Source organism: Limanda limanda, chromosome 2 (genome assembly GCF_963576545.1).
Source record: "Limanda limanda chromosome 2, fLimLim1.1, whole genome shotgun sequence".
In the NCBI taxonomy this organism is placed as follows: Eukaryota; Metazoa; Chordata; class Actinopteri; order Pleuronectiformes; family Pleuronectidae; genus Limanda; species Limanda limanda.
Genome location: NC_083637.1, coordinates 9,596,168 through 9,623,438, shown reverse-complemented (window position 1 = coordinate 9,623,438; position 27,271 = coordinate 9,596,168). Strand labels below are relative to the sequence as shown.

At 42.8% G+C, this 27,271-nt stretch overlaps 3 protein-coding genes across 4 annotated transcripts; 2 read left to right on the top strand and 1 right to left on the bottom strand.

The window, feature by feature from the left end:
- Positions 1-661: 661 nt before the first annotated feature.
- On the bottom strand, positions 662-17,430 carry tapt1b (transmembrane anterior posterior transformation 1b). 2 transcript variants are annotated; one of them, XM_061090783.1, is made up of 14 exons: positions 17,235-17,430; positions 14,911-15,041; positions 14,705-14,823; positions 13,728-13,890; positions 13,500-13,635; positions 12,690-12,787; positions 12,533-12,602; positions 12,276-12,356; positions 11,981-12,090; positions 11,015-11,074; positions 3,893-3,961; positions 3,723-3,799; positions 3,453-3,625; positions 662-3,251 (listed from the first exon to the last, which is right to left on the bottom strand). In XM_061090783.1, exons 1-14 carry the CDS (start codon positions 17,416-17,418, stop codon positions 2,995-2,997), a joined length of 1,728 nt encoding a protein of 575 aa, XP_060946766.1. In that variant the 5' UTR covers positions 17,419-17,430; the 3' UTR covers positions 662-2,994. The 2 variants fall into 2 exon arrangements, with proteins under 2 accessions (XP_060946766.1, XP_060946769.1); XM_061090786.1 differs by having other exon boundaries at positions 662-3,248.
- A 2,482-nt stretch (positions 17,431-19,912) lies between these two features.
- clrn2 (clarin 2) lies at positions 19,913-21,789 on the top strand. The gene is made up of 3 exons (XM_061083086.1): positions 19,913-20,165; positions 21,202-21,381; positions 21,521-21,789. The coding sequence occupies exons 1-3, from the start codon at positions 19,913-19,915 to the stop codon at positions 21,787-21,789; spliced, it is 702 nt and encodes a 233-aa protein (XP_060939069.1).
- Positions 21,790-22,996: 1,207 nt separating this feature from the next.
- lap3 (leucine aminopeptidase 3) lies at positions 22,997-26,886 on the top strand. The gene is made up of 13 exons (XM_061089253.1): positions 22,997-23,197; positions 23,436-23,551; positions 24,028-24,082; positions 24,164-24,269; positions 24,353-24,512; positions 24,621-24,785; positions 24,992-25,150; positions 25,286-25,410; positions 25,595-25,683; positions 25,771-25,873; positions 26,042-26,121; positions 26,209-26,321; positions 26,436-26,886. The coding sequence occupies exons 1-13, from the start codon at positions 23,114-23,116 to the stop codon at positions 26,620-26,622; spliced, it is 1,542 nt and encodes a 513-aa protein (XP_060945236.1). The 5' UTR covers positions 22,997-23,113; the 3' UTR covers positions 26,623-26,886.
- The last annotated feature ends 385 nt before the right edge of the window (positions 26,887-27,271 follow it).

The window sequence follows — 27,271 nt, the reverse complement described above, 5'->3', positions numbered from 1 at the left end:
ATAGACAATCTGTGGGTTTGGACAGATGAGTGTTTTGTTCTCGTTAGAAGTTAAAATCAGGGATAACTTGATATTGGTTTTCTCCACATCCTGGTAAGAGTCGTTTAAAGGACCAGTATGTAGAACTTAGTGAGATCTATTGGCAGTAATGTAATACACATAACTACAGAGCCCACATCCACAGAGGGTCTCTCTGCACGCAGGTCATTGACTCCTCGCTTGTCACTCAGCAGCTGACCTTCACTTCTGAGGTGGATCAGATAGAAGAGACGGTCGAGGCCGGTGAGATTTTGATTTTCAGAAAAGGGAAAACCCAGAGTTTAAACAGCAACAGTGACAGAAACGGCTCTGAAGTCTGCGACATACGTCAGTGCTCACTTTCATCCGGTCTCACCTCCTCACACGACCCCACACGGCAGCTGGTTCACTGTGAAACCGGGAAAGTGCAAGTTGAGTCTCCAGAAGCAGACCCCTCTGTGTGAGAATGTTTGTGATGACAGACACCCCCCCCTTTCCGAATGCCCATTCAAGTGGAACAGTGGACGTCAGTGTTTGCCTTGTGAACAGAAGTGACTCCTTCCACTGAAACACTCACCACTGTTCCTGTGTGAGCACACACACACACACTGATGGTTAAACATTGAAATCAAACCAGAAAGGCTTAGAAAAAAAAAGTTTTTATTCTCCTTCTACCATGTGAGGAGATGCTTTACACAGATGGATCGTGATCTGATCTGATTCATACATCAAGTAGTGAGAACCATTCATGCACTGCAAGCACACACACACACAAACACACACACTTCACGCCATCATGACACATACACACTCTTGATCCTTCATTTGTAAATATGCAGTTATGTTCTTGTATTGAATGTCCTCCCATAGAGAGGTGGGACTGATCTCCGGTTTGTGCCTCTCATGAACAACCTGCACATTTGAGTCACAGCTGAGGTAAGACTATTTTCCTGAAGGATAAATGCCGAGCAACGCAGTAACAATATTCTCTTCTCAGGTTCGTAAAGAAGATTTAGGACCATATGGATTTAAAAAATATTAAATCCATAGCATAAAGAATCCTGCACAATGTCGATAATCAACATACATTTTCCAGGATGACAAGTTCGAGGTGGGAAACTAATTCATAATTTGTTCCTGGGTTAAAGAGGTTTTGATCTAACACTAAGATTTAATGCTTTGCAAGACCTTTATCATCTATTTCCAAGTTTAATCAAATTTGACTTGTATAGCAAATCACAATTTTGCCTCATATGACTTAACAGGTGACATCATCTATTTACCTTCGACTTGAGTGAGGAGAATCAACCCTTTCTACATCCCTCTCCTTAGACAGAAAGAAGTAGCAACTCTAATTCATCCCTGGTAACAAGACCATCTTCAGAAAACGTAGACACAATATTTTGTATACAAACTGTGTATAACAGCAACGTAGGCAACAAGTGTAGAACTATTAAAAAAACTTTAAGTAAAAAATTGAGGGAGGATTTTTAAGAGCTGCAACTTGAAAATTGTTGAAAAACCTTGTTATTCAGCAACTTGATAAGAAGCTGATGGTTCCACACCCATCATCACAACAACGAATCATTTTAAGATCTTGTTAATCTGTTAACAGATCCGCCGGCGTCTTTTTTCCATTTTAGTTTGTATGTAACAATGATACATGAGAGGCAAAAACCAGAGACTGGGTGAACTTAACATTTGCCCGGTACTTCAGAGCAGATAGAGTTGTTGGATACACATAGTTGATTACACAGCGCAGCAGGTTTTCACAGCATTAACAGTCAGACTTCTTGTGGAACATAGATGTTTCCTAAGAGCCTCTTCTCAAATTCAAAGCCAGCATCACCACATCAAACAATACCAACAACAGCCTTTAGGGCACAAACCTGCTTTTAGCTTTTGCTCAGCTCTATGGAAAAATGAAAACTGCTGAGTTCACTGCTTACACATGATTCCACCATCCTGTTTCTTATCGTTTAGATTTGACAGTTTTACATGCATACATGTAATTTTTACTTTTCATACCACTCTGAAGATAACAGTGAAAACTGAAAAATATGTTCAATTGATGCTGATGTCAAACACCATGAATTTTAAATGAGACCAAGCACAAGGTCGCACTTCACCGAGACATTTCTGTAGTTCACAGTTTCCAATATAGAAATTGCTCTAAGCCGATGTTGATGAAATGATTATTCGAGGCTGCATGCTTGAGCGATGAGCTTACACACGGACTGTACTGGAAAATTAAAAAAATCTCTTTAAATAGAAATATCTGCCGAACCAGTCGACTGTGTCCGGACTGTGTAACCTGAAGCTGCTCCCATCATTATCGTGATGAACATCTGGGCTCATCACAAAATTTCAATTCAAATAAAAATGTGAATTGAGTGTTGGGGTCAGCAGATCGACTTTATGATTTCCACAATGTGTTAATGTGACGATGAGTCCTAATCCTGCAGCTAAACACGGTTGATTTTAGGAAGAAGGTCTGAGATTTTTCATAAAAACTTCATTTGAAATATTTTAATTAGTCAAACATCTGAAAATAAAAAAATTGACACTTATTTTTGTTCAGTCTAAAAACTGTTGCATTGTGCTTTTGAACACACGCTCGCACAGTCAAGCTGTCACGTCCCTACCACCTCACACAGGCTGGACGCCAGCCGTGCTGCACGCCACTTCTCTGCTTTGCTGTCACCAGTGACCATTTCTGGAGGTTGCCCTGACGACTGCGACTCATCCTCAGAGTCTACCTGAAATGGAACTGGTCCAGCTGGAAACATCTGAAGCAGCCTCCGTTGCTTGTAGTAACAGCTTGATGCCATGGCTGGTTTTTATTCAGTAATAAATAAATAAATACTCCTGGGGTCAGGTGCACGAGGATAAGTCCGCTGTGAGCGCGCTCCATGACCCGTGTCTGATCCCTGAACCTTGCTGTGTTTCCAGGACACTGGCTGGTTTCTGTGGCCGTCAGTCTATTCTGTTGCCACAGATGGTGAAGCGGTCTATCTCTAGCAAGTCTTTCTTGGGCGTTCTGGGTTTGAGTCCATCTCCTTCCAGTCCTGTGTCGGTGTTGATGATCTTGTCATCATCCTCTTCGTCGGGCGTCGTCAGGAATGTGTCCGAATCGCTCTTGGGAAAGGTGGGGGGCGAGCTTTCAGCAGTGGTGTTGGGCTGAGGGTTGTCTGAGGCCAGTGGGGTTCCTCCCTTGTCTGCAGTGGATTCTGCTTTTGAGGGAGACAGAGATTAATTTAAGCAGATTAGAAACTTAAGGAGTAAACTAACAATGAATATGTTTTTGAGGCAGTGGATTATCTGTAATAGCCACTTCAGGAAAACAGCAGGAACCTGTTGGCTGGAGAGACAAGGTGACGCTGGAGCAACACTGGCTGCTCCCTGGGATAATTCAGGATTTTAAGGATTGCTACCTTGCTGTGGTGGCGTGTTCACGTGTTTGGTGCGGTTCGCTCTGGAGTTCACTCGGCTGGAGGTGGCAGAAGGTGGAGGGTCGAAGAGCTTTTCTTCCATATTGGCCGCTTTGACAAACACACACGACGTCCCCAGCAGAACAATACTGTTGAGCACTTTCAGAGTAATCATCCTGTTCACAAACACACAAACAATTACGTCATGAAATGCATAACTAATAAAATGTTGCATGCGTGGTAAAAACTTGGAAAAGACAAACTGATGCTTACCCCAAGTAAAACAGCAACACACACATAAAGGAGAGTGAACCCTGGATTTTCACTGAGCTCGTCACTACTCTGATCAACTGGGAAAAGAAACACAAACATAACATTAGATTTAAACTGTGAACAATGAACACTGTGTTTATGGCAGAAGCTCTTCATAGAGAGTAACTGACCAGCAGAGCTAAGGGAAGTGGGATGAAGCCCATTCTCCTGGACACTGAGTCACTGTAGTCTGTGTAAGCCTGAGGACACAAACAACAAGTTATCTCAGAAAACATCAACTACATTGTTCAACCAATGTATCAGTCCAACATTATTTACATTAAATCATGACATATCTAATGGGGAAATATGAGTGAACATATCCTGAACACTGTCACTTATTCAGTCTTCGACAAAATATATTGAGCTTATTATCTAATCTTATAATTAACTAGGGCTACGTTGTAGCACTAACGCGCCCGAGCACACAGGCGATTTCAAACCTGTTGATCAATGACCAAGGGCTCGTCTCTGCGTTGGAAAGGATGAATGCTTCACTTCCTGTAGCCAGCAGATGGCGCTGTGATTTTAAGTCATGATTTCTTTGTAGATGTCTTCAGGTCGCGACTCTCGTCTTACATGCCTAGTTTGGACTCGATTGGACCAAATATGTCTGAGATACAGAAGCTTGTGTTTTGATGGCGTGTAATCAAACTTTGATGCTAGGCCACGGTAACACGGTGTGATGAAATCAAATATACCGAGTCGGTTTATATCTCCATTTTGTTTAGGTGACATTCCCAGAAGTTGAAGTTGTTCTGATGAAAGCCCTACGACAAGTTCATCAGAGTAAAATTTTAGGTCTAGCATATGTATACAACAGACTTATTTCTTTGTCATGAAAAGACACATGTCCCTGTCGATTTTTGTAGATGTAGGCCAATCGTAGTGCGGGGGCTGACCTTAAGGGGGCGCTATTCAGTGATCTTGCCACGCCTATTCCTTAAAACCATATGAATATCTTCAGGGGGGGGCTGTTGACACAAAAATGTAGTTTGAGGGAGGTTGACCCATGAACACGGAAGTTACAGCGATTTCGTGTGTCATGGCGAGTTGATGACCTTTGATTCCACGCCATTAATAATGCACTTGACGAAAGGTCACAGTAGTCTTATGCCTACATTATCAATGTCTTGAGACCCATTTGACACAGTTTGACATGGTTTCGCAAAGTGGATTAGAAGGAAAACTGCCAAGTGTGAGACGTACCAAAAAAAAGACATTTCCTGTTGCCACCAGGAGGCGCTGTGATTTTAAGTCACATTTTCTGTGTAGATGTCATCAGGTCGAGACTCTTGTCTAATGTGTCTAGTTTGGACTGCGTTTTTCATAATGCTCCTTGTGGCTCTTTTGTATGAATAGTCATGATACACTTGTGTCCTGATTTTGGTGAAGATCGGTTATGTGGAAACCTAGGGGCTGGGTTCCAGGGGGCGCTGTTGAGGCATTCTTTTAAAGATTTTTGAGCCAATTCACTACGCTCAGAAGAATCCTTACAATTTCAATAGGGCCTCACCTGTCAGTGCCTGTCAGTGCTCGGGGCCCTAATAAAGATTCTCTCTGTTAATAAAGAAAATAACAACATGAGCTGAACAAGCCTCTATCGTCATGACAACACATCTTCGCTAGCAGCTCATCTTTTTAGCCTGTCGAGTACAAAAATAAATCAAATCCACAGAGAAACTTCTGTTAGTTTAAAGGGGCCTTTACCTCCGGGGAGCAGAGTCAATCTAATCTCAACGTTTTGGAGTTCACTTAATGAGCAGCTTCATTATTGATAAATATTTGATCAGATGAAAGATTCATTAGGAACTGAAGCAGTTTAACACAAACATCACGTTTAAATCAAAGCTGGACTTTGATTTAAAGCTTTTTCTGACACAAGATATAATTTGATCAGTTTATTTTTTCAGAAAAGTAAAGGATCAGTTTCAGGAGGAGGTGAGAGAGGAGGGGAGAGAGGAGGTCAGAGAGGAGGTTAGAGAGGAGGTGAGAGAGAAGGTGAGAGAGAAGGTGAGAGAGGAGAGGAGGTCAGAGAGGAGGTGAGAGAGGAGGGGAGAGAGGAGGTCAGAGAGGAGAGGAGGTCAGAGAGGAGGTGAGAGAGAGGAGGTGAGAGAGGAGGTCAGAGAGGAGGTCAGAGATGAGGTGAGAGAGGAGGTCAGAGAGGAGGGGAGAGAGGAGAGAGAGAGGAGGTGATAGAGGAGGTGAGAGGGGAGGTGAGAGAGGAGGTGAGGGAGAAGAGGGAGAGGAGGTGAGAGAGGAGGTGAGGGAGAGGAGGGAGAAGAGGTGAGAGAGGAGGTGAGAGAGGAGGTGAGAGAGGAGGTGAGAGAGAGGAGGTCAGAGAGGAGGTGAAGGAGAGGAGGTGAGAGACGAGGTTAGAGAGAAGAGGGAGAGGAGGTGAGAGAGAGAAGGGAGAGGAGGTGAGAGAGGAGGTGAGAGAGGAGGTGAGAGAGAGGAGGTGAGAGAGAGGAGGTCAGAGAGGAGGTCAGAGAGGAGGTCAGAGAGAGGAGGGAGAGGAGGTGAGAGAGGAGGTGAGAGAGGAGGTGAGAGAGGAGAGGAGGTCAGAGAGGAGGTGAGGGAGAGAGGAGGAAAAGAGGAAGTAAACTACGAACTTTGATCAACAAACATGGAGACAAAAGAAGTTAAAGATTTAAACACAGAATCTAAATCACTGCTTTTAATGATTCAAGTTTGTTTGAGTTAACAGAACTCAGGTTTGTCTCCATCATCAAAAACCCTAAGTCCAGCATAGAGAGGCTGAATGAATGTGGTCTGGACTCTGTGGAGGAGAGTCATGGTGTCAGAGACGCTGTAGAAGGACAGAACACCTGCACTGTGATCCAGGTACACTCCTACTTTGGAGGACCAAGGACCTGACACTGGAGTCCAGATGCTGTTGTAATAAAAACTGTTGTTGTAACTGTATCCATTACAATAAAATGCCCAAGATTTATCATTGTATCCAAATACACATTCACGTGAGCCTCCTGCTCTGCTGATATTCTTGTATGCGACTGCTACACCACTTCCATCTCCCTCCCGCAGAGTGATCTCCCAGTAACGACGTCCAGTCAGACTCTCTCTACTCAGGACCTGCCACCAATCAGTGAATCTGTCTGGGTGATTGGAATAAGACTGATCTTCACTCATCCATGTTACATGTCTGTTTCCCTCAGATAATAACAGACATTTGTGTGCTGTGTTTGTATCCCATGAGAATTTCTGTTGATATTTTAAAAAGTCAGCTCTGGTCTTGGGCTCTGGTTTTGGCAGTAAAACATCCACTTGAGACACAATCTGTAAAATGTCTGTCTCTGTCTCACTCAGAATGTCCTGTAGTCGACCTCTGACCTGTGACACAGCTGCTGTCACGTCCTCAAAGTCCCTCAGAGGACGGAACCTGATGCTGGATGAGTGTGTAGATCCACTGAGTGGTGACAATGAGGGGTCGTTGTGTAGAAGCTGGTTGTGATCCTCTGTGACTGAGAGCTGCTTCAGTTCATGGACTTTCCTCTTCAGCTCAGTGATCTCCTGCTCCAGTCTCTCCTGAAGCTCTCTGACTCGACTCACTTCAGTTTCCTGCTGGGATCTGATCTGCTGCTTCACATCAGAGCTTCTTTTCACTAGCAGACGGATCAGCTCAGTGAAGATCTCCTCACTGTCCTCCACTGCTTTATCAGCAGAGCCATTGAGGGCCTCCTCCTCCTGTGGAAGCAGCTTCACGTCTTTCTCTGTGTCCTGGACTCTCTGCTGGATTGTTTGTCTCCTCAGCCCGAGCTCTCTCTGCCTCTCAGTCCTTTCTGCTGCAGCTGACACTGTGTCGTGGTCTTTATGTTCCTCCACAGAGCAGAGATAACAGATACACTGCTGATCAGTGCGGCAGAACATCTTCATCACCTCGTCGTGACGAGAGCAGATGCTCTCCTGGAGCTTCTCCGAGGGTTTTTCACAATAAGAGGCCAAACAAACCAAACAGGACTTGAGAGCTTTCCGTTTTCTCCCAGTGCAGACATCACAGGCCACATCTTCAGGTCCAGCAGAGCTGTGATCAGCAGGAGCAGCTTGGAGGCCAGTCTTCTTCAGCTCCTCCACTAAATCAGCTAACATGGTGTTTTTCTCCAAGACAGGCCTCGGTGTGAAGGTCTGTCTACACTGAGGACAGCTGTAGCTTCCTCTCTCCTCCTCTTTGTCCCAGTGGGTGTTAATACAGCTCTTACAGTAGATGTGTCCACAGACAGTAGTCACCGGATCCTTCAGTAGATCCACACATATCAAACAGCAGAACCTTTCTCTGTCCAGTTGATTTTCTTGCTGCTCCATTTCAGCTGCTGCCAGAGACTGAAGAACAGATTCACTTCCTCTGAACAGAAACAGATCTCTGATCCTTCCTCTCTCGTTCACTTCCTCTTTTCCCCACGTTTTAACACACTATTGAAAAGAACAACAGTCTTATCTCTCCTCAGCAGTGTTGTCACACTGTTCAAATCTAGCTGCCTTTAGTGTCTTTAAACAGAGCTGCCTTTAAACAGTGTGACATACTGTTATATTTTTAGACTTTGATGCGGGCCAATTAAAAGTGGATGGCGGGCCGCAGTTTAGACACCCCTGGTCTAGGCCCTGAAAAAGCCCAAAATGGCAAATAATAATAATAACCAGACATAAAGATTCCTTTGAATTATGACCACTAGGGACGGGAATCGGCAGGGGCCTCCCGTTACGATACTATCACGATACTTAGGTGGCGATACGATATGTATTGTGATTCTGTGGGTATTGCGATTCTGTAAAGGCCAATTTATGCCTCTCCGTTTCTTCTATTACGGACAGATAAGACCGCCCTATCCGTCGTGAAACGCCCTCTCCGAATGCTTCGTACAGCTTTTCGTACACGTCTGATTTTTCGAACTATCCGTCTTCATGTTTGAGACCCGACGGACCGCTCTTGGCTGTGATTGGTCCGCGAACGACATCATTTCCGTATGACGTCATTTCCGTATTTCCGGACCTCAAACTTCCTGTTTACTTCCTGTTTACTTCCATGTAGCATCAAACCCAAACACAACTATGATTCTACGATTAATGTGACGTGTGTGTTAAGCCAGCGGAGTTGTCCGGCTGACGGTGGCTCGTTCGAGCACTGAGGGCATGTGTGCACGGTCACAGACGGTTATAACGAGCTTTCAAAACGGCGCTAGCAGGCTAGGCTAGCGGGCTAGGCTAGCCACCATGCTAACTGCGGTGGTAACAGTGCAAGAACCCGCCATCACGACTTTAATTCCACTTCTATCATGACACTGTTTCTATAATACCGTCAGGTTAGAAGCAAACACTGGATAGTAGTAGTTAGTGTCGGGAGTCCCTGCTGACTGTGTGTGGAAGCTGGGGGGAGCTAGGTCCGTGTAGCTTCTAGCTACATGTAGCCTCAAGCAGATTCAAGCTGTGGAATCAGCAACACAGTTCGGAAACAAGACCGGGGAACCGCTGCGCTAAGAAACGATAACATCAGCATTTTGACCCGCTGGGTGTCACTTTATTTAGTTCTGTTAGTTGCCATGGTTCAGTGTGTGGGACGCAAGCTAACATGTCAACAGAGACACGTGGACTTCTTCTTCCCAAATGGGGTAGGCTTCTCTGAGCTCGTCTTCCGTTGCGCCACCTATGGGTTTGGCGGTGAATTTTTTCCAGATGAGACTGACGGAGAAGTAAAAATCTAAAAGAGTCTTTGCCCCCTGCTGAGAACTCTCCGAGAAACGGACACGTAGTAGTATATAAGAGCCTTTAGTATTGCGTTTCGATATTACAATTTTCTGCGATTTCTTTTGGTTATTTTTTTTTAAAATACTGGACCATGGAAAAAAGTTTAATCATACCTTCAAATACAACACAGTCAAATTCACTTAGAGCTTTACAAGTTTTATTCAACTATTAACATTAACTTAATGACCCTAACTCTTATAACCTAACCGGGCAGCCAATACAGAAAATAAATAAAAATGTGCCCTATTATTGTATAGCCCCTGTCAACTGCACACATACTGACAGATGAAGAAATGTATGCCACTTAGGCTACTTTTAAACAATAAATAAAAGGTAAATAAAATAGAATGAATAAAAGTTTACTTAAAATATAAACTTTGAAATTAACAAAAAGTAGGCTATGCTTCATTGTTGTTTGCATGTAGGCGATGCAAAGCTAGTGCCTGGGTATGTTTAGATTCTTGTGCAAAAACAAGAGCTGGTCAACATGCTCTGGGGTGATGTTGCTCCCCCCCATATATCCCCCCTCGTATAAACCAATAAATATGTTGTTTTTAAAAAAAAACGATTTCGAAGGCAGCAGGGCGATTTAAAATCGTCATTCACAAGAATCGCGATTTGTAACTGAATCGTTTTTTTCCCCCATCCCTAATGACCACTGTCACTGCAGGAGTGGAGTTGTTTGTTTACGGCTCAGCATCAAAGGATTCATCGTCCATGTATGTCCGCGTTACAGAACCTCGTGTTTTAATGGCGTGTAATCAAACTTTGATGCTACGCCACGGTCACACTGTGTGATGAAAAATCGATAACTTTTAATCTCCGTCTTGTTGTGATGACACTCATCTCAATTTTAAGTTGATTTGATGAAAACTCTACGACAAGTACATCAAAGTCAAAATGTGGAATATGGCCAAAATGGCCACTAAATCCAAAATGGCGGGCTTCCTGTTGCGTTTTTCATAATGCACTCACAGACTTTTTTGTGCATCTGGTCATGATACACAACGGTCCTCATTTTCGTGTGGATCGGTGAATGCTAAATGAGGGGCTTTTCCGTAGGTGGCGCGGTTGAGGTATTTTGACACGCCCATTTCAAATTACTCCAGAATACGTCAATTTTCACCACTTTCTAATTTACTGCAAACTTAAGAAACTTTTTGAGCATGGGAAAGCCCTCAAAAAGCCCATTCACTACGCTCAGAATAATCCTTACAATTTCAATAGGGCCTCCCACCGTTTCGGTGCTCGGGCCCTAATAATAATACAGTTTACATCCATTTCTGTCCAGATGTAGAGAAATAATTTATGAAACGGTATGAAGTGCATTCTACCATTATTATCATATGCACTGAGCTCCTTCGAAATATAGGATGAATGGACAGAACCTGAATTCATCAGTATATTTTATGGTGGGGAACACTTCAAAGGTTTATCATAAACTGGTTTTACAGTCTGGTTGAGACAAAGCAAATGTTTGAGTTTATTTTGCTCACATTTTTCTGTCGACTGCTGACAAGGTCAAAGGCAAGGCTGGCTCGGTATTCTCCGTATACCTGGGAAAAAACACAGGGTAACAAAACCATCATTAAAACTTAAGTTTCCTGTTGGCGTCTCACAATAATGAGTTGATTAGTTGTACTGGATAAAAGTAAGGAGTAAAGTTGTCGGTAGTGAAGACGAGTCAAAGTAAACATCAGTTAAATTTAGCTTAAAAGGACACAACTAAAATGTGTTCACATGGATTAAATGAGAACGGGATTCACCAGTGGTCCAAAGCTAAATATAGGTGAGTGAGGTTTGTGTGATGAGGATTGACAGTTTGGAGATAAAGGGGTTAATCCCTTCCTGTGGCTTTGGTTTCCATTACATAACCGTGGTTACAACTCCTTGAAGGAAATCAAAGAGGACGAGAACACAAGAGGGAAGGAGGCGGGAAGTAAACAAGGTCGTAGGTTTCCCTCTGGTACGACAGAGTATCTGGTGTGAGTGGAACGTGTGAGAACAAGAGAAAGGACCAGTTTCACAAACAAGGCAACAGAGTGTAGGTCAGTGGAGCAGGAAAAGACAGGGAGGAAGAGGAAATCAAATCATCTATTGAGACACAAGTTTTCTCTTTGATCTTTGAAAAAGTGTTTTCATGAGCTTCCAAATGCAATATTTCAATATCGTCCTATCAACATGTTTTTTATAGTGATGAACACTGTATCCCAAAGGATTTGACACCTGGCTAATGAATGTAGTGACTCTGCTAAAAGCCTTTAAATGTATTCAGACAAAAGGAAAGTAAAAGGCAAATTAACTGAGGAAACCCCCTCTATGCATGAAGACTTTAAGATGTGACTTCTAACAACTGAAGAAATGGACCGGGAATTCAATAAATATTGTCAAATTTAAACCCTACTCGCTCCAAAACAAGGCTGAAGAAGTGCTCTATGTAATACTGCAGTGAAAGGACTCACATCAGCACTGATGTCGTTGAATTTGGTGATGAACGCATGCTTGACAACATCCACAGCAACTTCTGATGCTATCACCATGACTACATCAGGAAACAGCACCCACAGGTGGTCTAAGGAGAAACACATGACAAAATGTATCCGTGTCAATATTCAAAGCAGTAGTAAATAGGATTTAATTTCAAGTGAGTCAGGGATAGAGAAAGGCTGACAGACAGTGAAGAGATGAGGATGAACCAATGATGGATCTATAACCTCATGTGATCACATACATAGATAAAGCAGCTGTGTTAGTTACCAGGGTTCCATGAAAACTGCTCCATGTTTCTCAGACAAACGATGAGCAGGAGGATGTAGTTGGTGAACCTCTCTTTTATGTCTGTGGGAAACAAACAAATCAATCCAGGATTAACCTACTTTTGACTCACAGCGGCGGAGTTTGATTCCATAAATTTACCTTGCGCTAAATCGCCAAGTTTGAAGGGCGAGGGACAAAATGTCCCAAAAAAATTGTGATGTGTGCGGCACATGTTCGCAATTTCGTCCGGCACTTACCACTGTTAGACATCTGGAAAAGGTTGTTCTTTTCAAACTTCTTAAACACACTCCCCTTGATCTCCACAAACTGCAGGGAACAAGACAAAAATATCATTTAACTGAGCTCCTGCTGTGCTGCGTTCACTGTCATTATGTCTGCGAGCATCACACTCACGTTGTTTGACATCATGATGGTGAGAAGAGACTTGTTGTGGGAGTTGAAGGCGACATTGAGAGTTGTGGCCTGAACCATGATGAGGATGGCGTGAAGAACTTGGTACAAACATGTTAAGGAAGAAACACAATGAGGGCTGCAGTATAAACATTGTACTGTAGTGAATAGGGACTTACATAATTCACCCTCGTGCTCAGTATAGTTTCACACCGTTATTTACTTAATGCGTTCGGCGTCAGTCTCCTACGTGGGTAATGACGTCGACCCCAGGGCATGCCGTGTAGCGTGATGACGTCAGGATCCCAATGCATGATGAAAACGTAATGACGTCTGAGACCCCAGGGCATGCTGGGATATTTAACGCCATCTTGGTTGTTTTGTTTCTGATGTTAAATAAACGGAGCACCACTTGTGTTTCCGACTTGATGGAAGTTGTGTTGTGTTTAATCGCAATTTCCACAGTACTGTGGTTTTCAGTCTGATCATAGACTGCAATAAAAATGGACATGTCTCCACCTCCTCCCAGTACCCAGGAATAAATGTGCAATAAGAGAATCATCATTCTTGTCAGTTATTGTTTGTACACTACTACACACAGTATATGTATGCATAAAAATACATATGTAGATACTACCTTAAATTGATTTGGTATCAATATCATCAAAAGCCAAATCCATTTTTATGCGATTGTATTCTGATTTTTTCTTGCTTGCAATTATCTTCTCTCATCTGTTCCTTTCATGTTAACTGACGTAATGACTAATTGTCTTTGCTACAAGGACAACAACAAGTCTTTCTCAGTGAGGATACAGACGTAGAGCACGGCCATGAGGAAGTGAGGAATCACCCCTATGTGCGCTCGCTTCTTCTCCTTGGGTTCAGTGGCCGTCCAGTACAGAGCGTCCAGGATGTCCTGACCAAATGAGGAGAACAGGCGATCCGCCACCTGACAACACAACAAGGGGAGTAAATGAGTGGGCGGCTAACTCTGCAGTAGATTCAGAGTTAAGAACTCTCAGATGTTTTACGTGGGCGTACCTCTAGCATGTTGTAGATGATGTACAGTTTGATGACAGACTGTCCCCTGATGAGGTGGTACATCATGGCGTAATCCACGTAGCTCATCATTGAGTAACACAACACCATGATGAAGCCTTTCAGGACATCACATACCTGTGCTGGCTGCAGCAGGCGGGAGCCACTGAAATACACACAAACACACACATGCTAGACTGTACTCAAAATCACATGCTGTCTGAGTCAGGCAGAGCTCCACTGCCCTCTACAGGTCAAGCACAATAGTGCAATGGCTGTTTCTGTCCTGAGTGGATTTGTCAGATTGTACCAGTCCACTGCAGAAACGGAAACCTGTTTTCATCTTCAATAAAACAACATGTTTCAATCCTTTTTGATTGTTTCGGTCTATAAAATTACGAAAGTCTGGGAATGGCCATCACAATTTTATGTTTGATTTTGAACATAAGGTTTTTTCGGATCGTACGCTCAAAGATATTCAATTTAAGCAAATAATTGAATTATGAAAAACACTAAATCCCAAACTTAAACTAAAACTGAAACCAAAGAATGGTTGAAATTCTTGCTTAAAAGGCACATACAACTTTTGCTTATCAAAATAATCATCTGTTAACTGATTAAATAAGGAGTCATTTCAAAAGTAGTTTGTACAGAAGTTCAAACACAACCAGAAGGACACTCACACTCTTCTATTACGTTGAACTACAGGGCAGAAAAACCTCTTAAATGCAACATCTGTAGATCAAATGATATAATACTTTGGTAAAAACGAGTTTGTACTGATGGTGCACTGGCCTTAAATATCCTTTAAAGTATACCTAACACAATTCAATGAACACCCATTGTCAATTGTTTGAACAAAGCTTATCCAAAGGAAAAGCTTTTAATGATTTATCGAATACGGATCATCGCTGTGGCCAAAGATCAATTAAGGGAACTGCTTAAAAAAATCTGCTGACTATCTTCTGTGTGAACTTTACCTGACGCCACAGCATGGCAGCGTGAGGAGCCTTAAAAGGGCCAGAATGACTCTGAGCGGCAGCAGCGTGAACACGTAGAGAAAGGCGTCCAGACACAGGAAGAAGCCGAATGTCATCAGCTATAAAGAGGAAGAGGGAAATGAGTTTGTTTAATTTATGACATAATCATTTGATTATGTCGCAGAGTGAATGTTTTGTGTGTTTACCTTCTCCAGCTCTTTGGGTATACGCAGGCAGGTGTAGACCCGCTCTCTGCGCTCTGTGTACTTGGCCTCATTGTGTTCCAGGAAATAGCCTCTGGTGAGCTCGGTAGTTATAAACCTGACCAGCGACAGGTCTAAATACATAAAGGACAGAGAAGAAGCAGAGCAAAGTTACATCAGACAATATAAAACTAAATTACTTGACTGAGGTCAGTGAACTTCACGCTCCAACGCTGTCCACCCCCCACACACCTGATACAATAACCATACTTTGATGGGTTAATTCAGATATAATAGTGGCTGACTGTGCACTTCCACTGCAACCTCCAGCCCAAATCCAGATGTTGCAAGAGGTTAAGGAGGAGATAACGGCTGATGTTACAGCTTACATCTGCAAAACCGTCGCCACAATCTACTCTGTCAAGAGAAGGGTAAAGGGAAGCTGTCAAAAAAAATCACAACTGTATTGGTATATCAGTTTTTGGTCATTTCGAACATGGTCTAGATATGAACTTCTAGAGATGCTGGATAATGTGAAAACATTTTTAATATATAGTTAAACTTGGATACATACTTGGACCATAAGGGAAGCATGTCTTGTTTCAAATAATCCACAAGCTAGAAAACCTGACACCAATTCACAAATAAAGGGGGCAATTTTTTAAAAATAGATTTCAAATAAAGCGCAGACAGTCTTAGAGTTGCATATGGTAATTTCCAATCTCTTAACCATGTATTAACACAATTTTAATGCTAAAATCTTTCCATGAAAAGTGGCTGAACTGTCTATTAAAATGTAGTGGAGCAAAAAGTTAAACATTTGAATGTAAAGTAGAAGTAAAAACCTCAGAATTATACTTAAAGGTTCCGTGTGTAAGATGTAGGTGACAGGGATCTATTGGCAGAAAATGAATATAAAATAGTGGGGTTCTATGTAGTGTGTGATATGACCCTACATTATATTGTTGTTATCTTTACCATAGAATGATCCCTTTATATTTGTTAGGAGCGGGTCCACTCTACAGAGGACGCCATGTTTTTTACAGTAGCCCAAAGGGGACAAACTAAACACCTTTTGAGTTATTATTAAAACCAAAGTCTTCCACTGGTTCTCCCTAGTGTTTAGAAGGGGAGAGGGAGATGAGGGGTATTCAGCTGCAACATGCAACTTCACCACTAGATGTCACTAGAATTCTACACACTAAACCTTTAACTAAACCTACTGAGGTATGTAACAAGTCATACCAGTTCTAACAGGGGACAATTTAGCCGGTTGGCTCACCACAGTCTATGTAATTAACAGGGAAACACTGAATTAGCCCCTGTGGCGATGCTTTAATCCAGCTCAGTGTCTGACAAATATCTGTGGTGGCGTCTGCATCCACAGATCAGGCAAAAACCTGGAGGAGAGCCCATGTTGCCAGATTGGGTGGAGACATGATACTGTGTGGAGTGGAGGGGGGGGGGCAGGTGCACGACCCAAAACGAAGGGTTTGATCAAAAGTTGGAGCAGCAGCAATAAAAGTAGTTTGTTTAAATGAGCTAAAACTCCCTTTAAATGCCCCATTGCTACGGTTAGGGTCATAAATCGTGATCAGAACCTAAACACACACACACACACACATTATAGACTTACTTATAATTGATTTACCATTTGCAGATCTAATGACCTCCCATGTTATATTATACCTTGACTGTACCTTGAACAAAACATGTTGAAACTAACAATTTAGTAGCACTTACTTATAGCACTTTGTAGTTTTGCTTTTTTTTTGGAAGAAATTGTACTTTCTTGATTCTTGTTGTTCTGGGTTTGTACCCACATGGTTGAATGCACTTATTGTAAGTCGCTTTGGATAAAAGCGTCAGCTAAATGAAATGTAATAATATTAAAATGAAAAGCACAGGAGGCACAGTATATCTGCAGAACCTGCTTCACGATCAGATCTTGTTAATGTTGACCTTCTCAGTAGTTACATGACTGATGAAGACACATCTAATGTTTCACAGCGATAAACTGGAAACAGCTAATTCTCAGGGTTTAATCCCCCCCAAGAAAAAACGTCAACAAACACCGTGTGGCTGGTGGTCTCTACCCGGGGTCTGGTGAGTCTGGCCCCGGGAGCAGCAGCTGCAGAGGCTCCGGTGACACGTCCACCTGCCCGGAGCTCCGTGAGCCCGCCAGATGAGCTCCACCACGCCGCAGCACCGGGACCTGAACCCGGCTGCTGCTGGGTGCCAGGCTCCGGTAGAACCAGCAGCTAGCTTAGCTTAGCCCGCCCCGCACACACTCACTGGGGACGATGCTAGCTCCCTCTCTCTCTCACCTGACAGGTTCCGTCTCTTGCCCACGCTGCCGCCATTTTCGTCGCGGACAACCCGCGGCTCCGTGGACCCGTGGCTCGAGGTGCTCTTCCCGGCCGTGGCAGCGCTGCCGTCCCGCTGCCTGTCCTCCTTCTCCATCTCCTTCTCCTTCTCCTCTCCTGGACCAGACGACAGCGGCTCCGCCATCTTCTCCAAACGGTCTCAGCTGCTGGCTGGAGGAGGGGGGGTGGGAGGAGGGGGGGGGCGGCTGCGTCAGCTGCCGTAGCGTCATCACGCCCCGCAGTGGAGTCACATGGCCAGAGGGGGGCGCTAGAAACAACTTTACAGCTCGTAAATTGATTGATTCACCATCATTAATTTCTGATGAATGGATTTTTATTCCAGAATAATAATGATAGATAGATAGAGAGAGAGAGAGAGATACATAAATATAGATAGATAGATAGATAGATAGATAGATAGATAGATAGATAGATAGATAGATAGATAGATAGATAGATAGATAGATAGATAGATAGATAGATAGATAGATAGATAGATAGATAGATAGATAGATAGATAGATAGATAGATAGATAGATAGATAGATAGATAGATAGATAGATAGATAGATAGATAGATAGATAGATTAGATGATTAGATTAGATTAGAGATAACTTTATTGTCATTGCCCAGTTCAAAGAATTATACAACGAAATGCAGTTTAGCATCTAACCAGAAGTGCAAAAAGAAGTGCAGAGTATTGTATAAATAGATAGATAGATAGATGCACATAGAGTAGTAGCAATTAAAAAGATATGAGTAATTAAATAGCTCAAAAAAAAAGTAATTACCATAAAATGTACTAAAAACTGTGCATACTCCCTATAAGTAAGTAAATGATACATAGTAAAGTACTAAGTATATAATATAGCAAAGAATGGGTTAGGGTTAGGTAAGCCTATAAACGGAAAAAATGCATGCATGCAGTGATGTGAACTTCTTGTCCCTGCGTGTATAAACCAGGGTACATACTGTACATGGGGAACATAGGCGGGGCAAGAACAGGATTCGACAGGGGCTCACAGCTCATGCTGTTTTTGCCCCGAGCTCTGTTACATACGACCAAATTAACTTGCTCTTTAGCAAAGATGAATGATCAGACACCTCTCGGAGTCTGAACATTATGTTTTCCTGTGTTGGAATGTCGAATCTTGTTGTGATATGGACCAGGTATCATTAAACATCTTAAAATTACATTTTGACGGAGGGGGCTTTCTCAAGGCAGCGTCTCAAGATCAGGAGCCACTGTAAGATCTTTGTCATGTGTTGTGCACATTCCCACTTTCACAATCAAACTCACAATCAAAGTCTTGTTCGCAGGTCAAAATAACTTTATTGTCATTGTCTTTGATAACAAAACTACAGTTATATCCCCACTTAAGTCATTCAGAGATATGAAGATGAAAACATTAACGTTACATATCGACAACATGAAATAAAAAGTTGAAGTTCTCAAATACATATGGACCAAACTACACACATTATAAACATAGACATTTTATTGTGTTATTTTTATACTTTATGTTTGGGTGTATTGTGTGTTTATTGTATTCCACATTCAGCGAATAATGTAAACCTGCAGCTATACTGTTGTGCATCCATTATCCATACCGCTTATCCTCTTAGTTGGGGGGCTGGAGCCAATCCCTGCTGACAAAGGGGAGATGCCCATTGTGCTATCTATAAATAATATAGTGGTGGGGAAAGTATTAAAGTAGTAAAAATAATAAAATGTACTCAAGTAAAAGTACCTCACAATTGTATACATTTTGAGTAAATTTACTTTAAAGCACTAATATACACAAGACAGAACCAATATAGGCTAAATGGAGCATGCATAGATCAGGATATGAGATTTAGGACCATGCATGGAGCAGGAGAGGAGATGTTAAACCATGCACGGAGCAGGATATGAGATATAGCCAATGCACGGAGCGGGATATGAGATTTAGGACCATGCATGGAGCAGGAGAGGAGATGTTAAACCATGCACGGAGCAGGACATGAGATTCAGGACCACAAGGCCTATCACTGAATGCTAAACTGATTGCTGCCATGAAGTGACCTTTAGTGTGTGTGTTAATAAAATAACCACAACTGTCAATCTAACACAATTAAATATTCTTACATTGTTTTACTGCTGCACTTAAGGTCACCAATTAGATGTTACTTTTCCAGATCCAAATACCAGGTCTCAAAGGTTAATTCAACCCCTGATTAAAGAGTGTGTGAGAGAGAGAGAGAGAGAGAGAGAGAGAGAGAGAGAGAGAGAGAGAGAGAGAGAGAGAGAGAGAGAGAGAGAGAGAGAGAGAGAGAGAGAGAGAGAGAGAGAGAGAGAGAGAGAGAGAGAGAGAGAGAGAGAGAGAGAGCGAGAGCGCGAGAGCGCGAGAGCAGCACAGCGGGGCAGGGATAGGGTTTCTCCCGGTAAGCGATCTCCTTGACCGTCATAGATTCTGTTTCTCATCCCCTGTGACTCAATACACGCAACATTTCAACAAGAGGAACAACACTCTTCTGTTGGATCATGATTTATTTTTACCTTTCAATCTATATAGTAAACTCATGGTGATCGCCGGGTGCGCACCGCGGTCGCTGCCCGGCGTCCTGTTACCTCTCCCGGGGCACCATGGGCTCGTAAGATGCCTTCTCTGTGGAAACGGATAACGTTCTCGGTGGCCTCGATGCTCTGCGTCGGCTCGGTGGTCCTCCTGGTCCTGGCCCTGGGCACGGAGCGCTGGGTCACCGGCCAGATCCTGTGTAAAACCGGGGTGGACATAGTGAACGCGTCCCACCCGGAGCTGGAGCAGTTCGTCGGGGACATTTACTACGGTTTGTTCCAGGGAGGGAAGAGCAAGAGGTGCGGGCTCGGGAGGAGGCGATCCAAAATATTCAGTAAGGTCAAAGGCTGCATTTAAACCATCCAACATCTGTTTAATCCAGAATATTCAGTAAAGTCACAGACTGCATGTAAACCATCCAACATCTGTTTAATCCAGAATATTCAGTCAATTCAAAGGCTGCATGTAAACCATCCAACATCTGTTTAATTCAGAATATTCAGTAAAGTCACAGACTGCATGTAAACCATCCAACATCTGTTTAATTCCGAATATTCAGTAAAGTCACAGACTGCATGTAAACCATCCAACATCTGTTTAATCCAAAATATTCAGTAAAGTCACAGACTGCATGTAAACCATCCAACATCTGTTTAACCCAGCATATTCAGTAAAGTCAAAGACTGCATGTAAACCATCCAACATCTGTTTAACCCAGAATATTCAGTAAGGTCAAAGACTGCATGTAAACCATCCAACATCTGTTTAACCCAGAATATTCAGTAAGGTCAAAGACTGCATGTAAACTATCCAACATCTTTTTAATCCAAAATATTCAGTAAAGTCACAGACTGCATGTAAACCATCCAACATCTGTTTAACCCAGCATATTCAGTAAAGTCAAAGACTGCATGTAAACCATGCAACATCTGTTTAATCCAGAATATTCAGTAAAGTCAAAGACTGCATGTAAACCATCCAACATCTGTTTAACCCAGAATATTCAGTAAGGTCAAAGACTGCATGTAAACCATCCAACAACTGTTTAACCCAGAATATTCAGTAAATTCAAAGGCTGCATGTAAACCGTCCAACATCTGTTTAACCCAGACTATTCAGTAAGGTCAAAGACTGCATGTAAACCATCCAACATCTGTTTAACCCAGAATATTCAGTAAGGTCAAAGACTGCATGTAAACTATCCAACATCTGTTTAGTCCAGAATATTCAGTAAGGTCAAAGACTACATGTAAATGACTAACGTCCGGTGGCTGCAGAATATGTTGTTTCCTTTCCTCATCATTTCTCAAACAAACCTGCTCACTGGGATGATTACATGTCTGTTCCTCTGTTTCTGTCTGATTGTCCAGTTTTCCCAAAGCTCGTGCGAACATTGAACAGTGGCCTTCACATGATGGTGATCCTCTTCCTGCTGGTGGCCATCGGCTTCGCTGTGGTCAGTCTGTCCTTCTGTATTTACAACGCACGCAAGATTCCCTACCAGAGCATCAAGGGGCACAAAGGACTCTACCTGTGGAACTTAATAGCTGGTATGTGAGCGGACTCTGTCTTTCCTCAAGACCTTGGTTTGCTTTTCAATTTGCATTTCATGTTTTCCACTTGAGTGTTTTTATCCAAGCCCTTACCTCTTTCTTTGTATCTCCTTCCCATGTGATCTGTATTTTCCAGCTCTTTTCGGTGCATTGGGTGTTTTGTGTTTCCTGGCGGCCCTGAGACACCACCGTCTGACAGAGCGAGTGGCTAACTACCAGGAGAAGCTGTTCGTCCTGGCTGTCCTGGACGATGGCCTGGACTGGTCCTTCTGGCTTGGCGTGGGGAGCATCGCGACTCACTTCGCTGTCTGCGGAGTGGTCGCCATGAGTCGGATCAAGCTGCCCAAACCAGAGATCAAGAAACCGGAGGAACCCACCATCTCTGCTCTGGACCTGCTCTACTAAAGAGCCAAACACGGAGTATCATGTCAGCACTTGTGATGTTTTCCATGTGGAAACAAACACTCTGCCAGAGACAAATTGCTACAATCATAATAAAGTTACGGCTTGGTAGCCTCAAACATTACAGAAGCCGCCGGCCGCAACAACTTGTTTTCTTTTTGCAGGAGTTGTGATTGAACTGAATGATCCTCGTCTGCATTGATGGAAATCTGCATCCAAAGTCAACTACTGAGCTCCGAACGCCTGTGCTGTATATACTGTCTGTAGCTGCATGTGTAAATACAGGATTAGTTTTTCATCAGGTGTCCGAAATGTCTGTAACAGATTTGTCACATATCTCAGAATAAAGTCTGAAGTCAGTGTTTTACAGTAACGTTCTTTACAGGAACTCCTTTTAAAGTAGTTGGTTGCAACACTGTGAGCATGATTTCATAGGGAGAGAAGGATGTACATACTTATCATATTTAAATAAAACTGTCCAAGTAAAGATCTTTGATTTTCATTTCATTTAAGTTGGTCATAAAAGTAGCTGACATCTGAAGACGGATTTTTCAGGATTTTCTCAAATTCAGGTAAACAAGAGCTGGAAATTAATAAATCTCTGTCAAACACAAATTAACTGGAAAACAATAAAACAAACAATTATTTACACAGCACATTTCTTCTTATTTGTGTGTTTGGATAGATGTTTGACCCTCTGAGTATTGACTTTGCTCCTTTTTAGTTTATGCATACCATGTCTGTACAGTACATAATATTGTCTCTTCTTTTGAAAAATAATAAAAGCAGATCTCGGCTGGATGACAAAAGACATAAATGAAGTTGAATTCTGAGATTCAGTTTGAATTTCTTTAAGATTTGTAGTTTTAAAGCTTTAGTAAATTGACATGTCTTCATATGAGCTACATTTGTAGTAATTTTTCACATGGAAAGTAGATGTAAATTATCAATGACTTTTTACAGACCTCTCAAATAACAATAACTTGTGTTTGTAGGAACTCACCATCACTTGGTGGTTGTAACATGGGTTCATATTCAAATTAAAAATGTTTCCCCTTTTGATATATTCTCTATCAAGCAGAAAACTAATGATTAATTTAAAATGTTTGGAGAAGAAACCAGCGTCCGGTCAGATATTTACTGCTTTAACCCACATCCGCCTCCAGGTGGCGACAACCACTGATTTCCGTCGCATGTTGCTGACGTCAGAGCAAACGCGTCCTTGTTGTCCGGCTTCGTCCTGCACATGTTTGCGACCTTTACTTCTCTTGAATGAGACGATAAGCGGTTCCGGTTCTGTCGGGTTCTGTTCGTGCAGCAGGTCACGATGCTTCTCGTGAGGAGAGTTCTGCAGAGGACGAGTCACCGCAGGTCGTTTTCTGCTTCACACGCTCGCCTGAGCCACAGGAAGGTGAGGAGCCTGGCGGACGTCACCTGTCAAACATCTGTCAAACATCTGCACCACGTCCCCTGTCAAACTTCTAACATCTGGCAGAGAGCGACAGTTACATCAGTGACTCTCAGAGGATTCAGTCTGTGCATCTCTGTCTGTGGGAGCTGTGTTTGTTATCGGTTGTGTTCATGCGAGCAACATTGTTTGTCTTTGAGTGTGTGTTTCTCTCATTGTGTGTGTTTGTGTGTGTGTGCAGGGTCTGGTGTTGGGGGTGTTTGAGAAGGAGGGAGAGGAGGCTGGTCTTCATCTCACAGAGGCAGCGACAGGCTTTGATCAAACAGTGTCAGGAAAACTGTCTGAGCTGCTGACAATGTGAGTCTCCATCATCTGCACACCGGGGCTCGGCAATAACACAAAACAGCAAAGGTTATCGCATTATAATCTTCATCAATAGTTATATAAATAAAGTCTGATATATATATTGATTCATTGCTTCTGCATTGTTCAAATACTGTAAGGAACAATACCACTTAATTGATCTACCTCAGATTTGTAAGAAATGTTTTACTGTTTCTCTTTAAACTTAAAATAATAATAATGTGACATTTATTGTGGTATTATCAGTATCAATGATGTTAATATTTAAATGGTCCATCCCTTCAATAAATATATACAGCTTTATGAAGACTTATAAACACCAAAGCAAATCTTAAGTGTTACCAAGACAAAAAAATAGTGCATCTCTATTGCACACAGTGATAAAAACACTAATTATCAGAAACTTGTTCCAGAGTTGTGTCTATTCTGTCTGTTGTTGTGTTACACCAATTTCTGTTTTCCTTGTCTAGCTCTGGACCTGCGCTGAAGAAAGGCAGTAGCAGAATATTCTATGGAGTCCACACGGTAACAAAGTGTGACATCATCATATTTAAATAAAATAAATAACCTGACAGTATCTGAGTATCTGTTCTGCGTCTTCTCCAGGACTTCCCCTGTGTAGCAGTAGTAGGACTGGGTAAGAGCAATGCAGGAGTGTGTGGGGCAGAGAACTGGGACACCGGCAAGGAGAACATCAGAGCTGCAGTGTCAGGTGAGACACGTTACCTCGGCTCGACTCAGTGGGGGATCGGCTGCAGTTGGCTGATGTCTGTGTGTCTCTCTGCACTTGCTCAGCTGGCTGCCGGACACTTCAGGACCTGGAGGTGACCCACGTGGAGGTGGACGGCTGCGGTGACGCTCAGTCGGCAGCTGAAGGCGCTGCTCTGGGTCTGTTCCACTATGACCAACTCAAATCCAAGAAGAAGACCATAGTGACAACGCAGCTCCATGGAAGGTAGACCCACAGCTGGAAGCTAAAACTGGGACTTTTTATTGCATTAATGCATTCACATCCATGCAGTTTCACATCACTGTGTATTTGTCTGTGTGTTGTTACTCTCAGTGCGGACTCGGTCGGGTGGGAGAAAGGAGTTCTTTACGCTGAAGGCCAAAACCTGGCACGGCTGCTGATGGAAGGTCCAGCGAATCACATAACGCCAACTGTGTTTGCCAGCATCATTGAAGAGAATTTAGCAGGACATGCTGGACGAGTCACGATAAAGAAGAGGTTAGTAAAACATTCATCATCGTACAATTAAGACAATTGCAACACGTTTAAAAGGACATTTGAGACATGAAAACTTAAAAAAACTTTTTACAGATGTTGGGCTACTTCAGTTACACCTTTTGATGGGAACATAAATATATCCCTCTCAATGTCTGGAGAGTGGCTGGGGTGAAAGAGAACTGATCTATTAATTTATATCTAATCAGATCCCAGGGCTGGATTGAGGAGCAACAGATGGGAGCCTTCCTCAGCGTGTCCAAAGGCTCAGAGGAGCCCCCTGTCTTCCTGGAGATTCATTACAATGGTGCACCTGAGAGCACGGAGGCCCCGCTGCTCTTAGTGGGCAAAGGCATTACCTTTGACACGTAAACTTACCTGCATATTACCCACTCCAGTTCATTGGATATCTATTGTTCCACACTTACTGCTTCATTTTTACAATACAGTGCTCTTATCTTGCACACCTGTGTTTGTGTCTGTGTGTGTCTGTGTGTATGTAGTGGAGGTATTTCTCTGAAGCCATCTGCTTCTATGGATGAAATGAGAGCTGACATGGGCGGTGCTGCCACCGTGTGTTCATCCATTGTCACAGCAGCAGCTCTGAAACTGCCGGTCAACATTATTGGTGAGTTTTGTATCATATTTACCACCTAATATTGCTATCATCACTTGCTCAACAAAGTCTATGTCATCCAGGATCAAGTCTCTACCCAGATCGATTTTCTGTTGGTTTTTACAACACTGAATCACTGAAGATCATTTATTTACAATAGCTCCCCCTGCCTTTCTGTTTCATATTATTAAATCAGGTCTGGCTCCTCTGTGTGAGAACATGCCCAGTGGGAAGGCGACCAAACCAGGTGATGTAGTCACAGCCAAGAATGGAAAAACAATCCAGGTGAGACCCTGATGTGAAGTGAGAAGTAGTGATCTGTGTGTATTTAAGTGTGTGTACAGATGAGCTGACTGTTCTCTCCACATACAGGTAGATAACACAGATGCAGAGGGCAGACTGGTTCTCGCCGACGCACTCTGTTATGGACACACCTTCAACCCCAGAGCCATCGTCAATGTTGCTACATTAACTGGTGGGATTTTCACACATTAAAAAATATTTGGGGTGTTTGCTTGAGCTGGTACGAAAGGTGTCATTTATAGGCCAATGCAGACAACGACTGGTTTGAACCCACTTGGAAATGTGGGTCTCGGTCTGGATCTTGTCTGACTCTTGAGTTGTGTCGTCTTGTGTTTTCAAGGTGCGATGGATGTGGCGCTCGGCTCAGCGGCAACTGGAGTATTCACAAATTCTGACTGGCTCTGGGAGAAGCTGCAGAAGGTACAGAAAGCGTATGCAAACTAAACACAATAGACACTTGCCAAACTTTGTGTCTCAGCTCCAGTGTTGACTAATGGTGTGTTGCAGGCCAGTGTTGTGACGGGTGACCGAGTGTGGCGGATGCCCCTGTTCCAGCACTACACCAGACAGGTGACTGACTGCCAGCTGGCAGACGTCAACAACGTCGGCAAGTACAGCCGGTACGTATCTCACGACACTCAGTTAGCGCCTGCTTGAGGCATCAGAGGATCAGAGGAGGGGATTCATGGCTTTATTTAACAGAATTTCATCGTTATCTGTTTTTTATTTTCTAGTTCTGGCGGCGCATGCACAGCGGCTGCATTCCTGAGGGAGTTTGTCACAGCTCCACATTGGGCTCATCTGGACATCGCTGGTGTGATGAGTAACAAAGATGAAGTTCCCTACCTGAGGAAAGGCATGTCCGGGAGACCAACACGTACACTGGTGGAGTTTGCTGCCGGGCTGGCACATCACGGCTGAGAGGCTCTGGCTGGATTCAACAGAGACAGAGAGATAAATGCCAAGGGTCAAAGTTCACACAGAATCATACTGTATAATTTTGCTGCTGGAAGTAATTATAGAAATTAAAAAGGTAATATTTTCTAAAGGGTTGATGGATCTTTAAATTTCTACATCCAGCAGATTAATTAGTACAATATATTTTTAGAGCTTTGTGTAATGTCCATTTTCTTCATTTTCTTGTTACTTCAGCTGAAAAAACTTTAAAGATCTGTATTAACTAAATAATGGTTCAGATAATTTATATGTTGTATAAATAAACTCTGTATGTCTTTAATTATGACGCTGTTTGTCTTTGGCTCTTCTCTCAATGCACAATGGTTTTTCACCATCAGGTCACGTCAAGTACCTGGACTCTCAAACATTGCATAGAGTATGTGATCAATGGACATCTCATTCCAAAGCAAACGGTGTTGACATGTTGTTCTAACAGCCTCCGCCCTTGTGGGAAAATGCTCAAATTGGCAAACAAAATCAAAAGTGTGTAAAACAACAGAACACTTAACCAAAGTGATGAGAATGATGATTCAACTGAAAGGTCGGAAGTGTTGAAATATTTAAATTCAACATCTTATATTCTTATTTGACCTGTTAATATAAGTTGATCTTT

Coding starts and splice junctions, on each gene's coding strand:
- lap3 (XM_061089253.1), top strand. CDS start 23,114: ATGCTTCTCGTGAGGAGAGTTCTGCAGAGGACGAGTCACCGCAGGTCG. Junction 23,198..23,435: donor CTCGCCTGAGCCACAGGAAG/GTGAGGAGCCTG, acceptor GTGTGTGTGCAG/GGTCTGGTGTTGGGGGTGTT. Junction 26,322..26,435: donor AACGTCGGCAAGTACAGCCG/GTACGTATCTCA, acceptor TTTATTTTCTAG/TTCTGGCGGCGCATGCACAG.
- tapt1b (XM_061090783.1), bottom strand. CDS start 17,418: ATGGCGGAGCCGCTGTCGTCTGGTCCAGGAGAGGAGAAGGAGAAGGAG. Junction 13,891..14,704: donor CTGCCATGCTGTGGCGTCAG/GTAAAGTTCACA, acceptor TGTGTATTTCAG/TGGCTCCCGCCTGCTGCAGC. Junction 3,626..3,722: donor GTGTTGCTGTTTTACTTGGG/GTAAGCATCAGT, acceptor GTTTGTGAACAG/GATGATTACTCTGAAAGTGC.
- clrn2 (XM_061083086.1), top strand. CDS start 19,913: ATGCCTTCTCTGTGGAAACGGATAACGTTCTCGGTGGCCTCGATGCTC. Junction 20,166..21,201: donor GAGGCGATCCAAAATATTCA/GTAAGGTCAAAG, acceptor CTGATTGTCCAG/TTTTCCCAAAGCTCGTGCGA. Junction 21,382..21,520: donor CCTGTGGAACTTAATAGCTG/GTATGTGAGCGG, acceptor TGTATTTTCCAG/CTCTTTTCGGTGCATTGGGT.